Below are 2,577 nucleotides of genomic sequence, written 5' to 3'. Positions count from 1 at the left end.
TGGGCCTGAACAGTGACAAGAACATAGAGCTGCGGATTCTCCAGCTGCCTGTAGATTACAGGGAGGTGAAGCAGAAGGTCACCAGAATCTGGGAAGATCTTAAACCGCAAGTAAAGGATGGCTGGAGAGGCAGTGAAGCTGGGGGAATGGGGTCAGGGATGATGACGTGGTGGAGTCCCAGAGCCTGTAAACACCTGGACCCTTGTTCTAGGGTTGTCCCACCAGTAAGGTCCCAGCCAATTTTCTAAGGTTCTGGGTCTGTTCATAAAAGTTTAAGCTGAAATAGAGTGGATCTTGGAAGAAGATTCTGGAGATAGGGAAGGAGGAAAAATAAATGGAATCTTTATTCTTGCCGGGACTCAGAGATAGTTTCCACCCAACCAATAAGCCCTTGGGTTAGGTCTCAGCCGTGACCATGGAGGGCAGGTTGGCTGTGAGGTGAAGCGAGAGACAAGGACCTTTTGCGCCTAGAAGGAAGGTTGGCAGGTGGCTCATCTGGGGAGGTCCCATCTTCATCACACCCAGCCTTTTTTTATCTGAACAGTTATTATATAAAAACAATTGGTACAAATGTCCAAAAAATAGAAAGTCCTGATGATGAGGTTAACACAACACACACCACCAAACCATTAAGACAACTGCCCCAGGTGTTTTGATAAAACGCAACACGGCTATTTTTCAAAGAGGAAAAATAATCAGCTCAAAAAATCCCAACAATATTTTATTACACTGTTCCTTCCTTTACTAGAGTTTCATAAAAGAGAGGGGAAAGGGGAGTTTCCTGGGAAATGGTAAGCTTCCCCTGTGCTAGTCTTAGCTTCCCCCACCCCAGGGAAAAGAAGGGGAAATACATCACCCGTCAAGAATATTTGCCCCTATAAAAGTAGTTAAATTAAATGTTACATGGGTTTCTATCAGGTTGTTTTGCATTCCCGCACATTCATGGTGGGGGGAGGGGGGGGGGAAGAGTCTGCAGGGAAGCCCGGAGGTGTGTGCCAGATCGGGGCTTTGTGATGCTTTGCACCCCGTGCTCTTGCTGGGCTTGGCCCTTCAGCCATAACCGGGGAGCAGAGCAGGCCTCAGTTTCCCTAATCTCTTGGCCGCCACATGGATGGATGCAGTTCGTTGTGCACATCGGCATGGACACCTCCGCCAAGGCCATATTCTGGAGCAGTGCGCCAAGAACCGGAGCTACCAGGACGCCGACATCCGGGGCTTCCGGCCGGCTCGCGGCGAGTGCCTTCCGGATGGCCCGGAAGTGATCGCGTCGGAGGTCAGCATGAAGGCAGTGCGCAAGCGCATTGCCGTGGAGGGTGTGGAGGTGATCTTTTCTCGAGATGCCGGCAGGTACCTCCTGTGGGTGTTGGGTCCCTGAAGGGGTAGAGGAGGGGAAACGACCGCAGCGCATCCTCCGACCAGGGTCTCTCCCCGGATGTCCCCCTTCCCCACGGGAAGGCCATCCTGCGGGGTCCAGCTGGGCACTTGCTCACGGGGTGCCACCCCGGGACGGGGGGGTGGGGGGGGGCTCCTGCAGACCACCGAGTTGTTGTCCCCGCCCCGGGTCTCTGGTCCAAGGCCCCGACCCCAGCCTTTGGTGCTTGGATAGAGAAGAGATGGGAAGGCATATTTTGAGAGCCACTGACGTTTGTGGATGCTTTGTTTTTCTCTATGGCTGCCCAGGTTGTGAGTTAGCTATTGTCATTTAGCCCCACATAGAGATGAATTTACCTTGGTTCCTCCAAACTCTGACCCGCCGGTAGATAGTTTCTCCACTTCACTCCCCCACCGGTCCCCAAGAATGAATAAACAAGTGACTCAGTAGACATGAATGAAAGGGGTTCGGGTGTAAAAGTGTTTTGAACTAGTTACTTGAAACTCTGGTCCTTCCCAGGCTCTGCTGCTTGCTGATTGTGGGACGGTGAGAACAAGAATCTGTCTCTCCCCTGTTCATTCCCCGCAACTCTTCTTTCTAAGGCAGAAGAACAAAACCTAAATCTCCCTGGGTGGCAGTCTTTGTGCTTTGGGGATGCTGCATTGTCCCTTATGCTCACGCTTCCCTGGGATTAGAGGCTGGCTCAGGGAGTAGTAACACAGCATTTCATGTGGTTGCAGATACGTCTGTGATTACACCTATTACCTGTCTTTGCATCATGGAAATGGGTACGCGGCCCTCATCCACGTGCCTCGGTTATCCCTTTGGTTCCCAGCCAGGCTGCTGGGCAAAGCCTTGCAAGTCATCATCCAGGACATGCTGGAGGAGCTGAGAAAGCCTGAGCTTGAAGCCTCGTTCGCAGAAAACTCAACCATGGTGATTCCAGCCCAGGGGAACCAATTGGGGGACTGCTCCTTTAGAGAAAATTAAATGTTTCAATCCTGTGTGCAGAGTTCAGCTGTGCTTTGAGAGACTTTTAAAAAATGGCTTGTAAAACAGTTTACACGAGGAAAAAAAAAGCTCTGAATTAGCCCAACGAAATCACAAAGGGTTATTTTATTGTCAGAAGAAAGAAGAACACTCTGAAAGGCAGACATTTCACAAGGGATTAACTAGCTTCAGTTATGGTTTTCATGACAATAAAA

General features: G+C 50.6%; 1 protein-coding gene across 1 annotated transcript; it reads left to right on the top strand.

Annotated features, from left to right (window-relative positions):
• Positions 1–791: 791 nt before the first annotated feature.
• On the top strand, positions 792–2,375 carry PGPEP1L (pyroglutamyl-peptidase I like). Its single transcript, XM_082736504.1, is given in 6 exon segments — positions 792–1,158; positions 1,161–1,347; positions 2,113–2,231; positions 2,234–2,269; positions 2,272–2,285; positions 2,287–2,375. Coding segments are annotated over 6 exon segments (684 nt in total). The 5' UTR covers positions 792–896; the 3' UTR covers positions 2,353–2,375.
• The last annotated feature ends 202 nt before the right edge of the window (positions 2,376–2,577 follow it).

This window comes from Mustela nivalis (assembly GCF_964662115.1).
Source record: "Mustela nivalis genome assembly, chromosome: 6".
Classification (NCBI taxonomy): Eukaryota; Metazoa; Chordata; class Mammalia; order Carnivora; family Mustelidae; genus Mustela; species Mustela nivalis.
The sequence above is the reverse complement of the archived record's forward strand: the minus strand, read 5'-3'. Positions and strand labels throughout refer to the sequence as shown.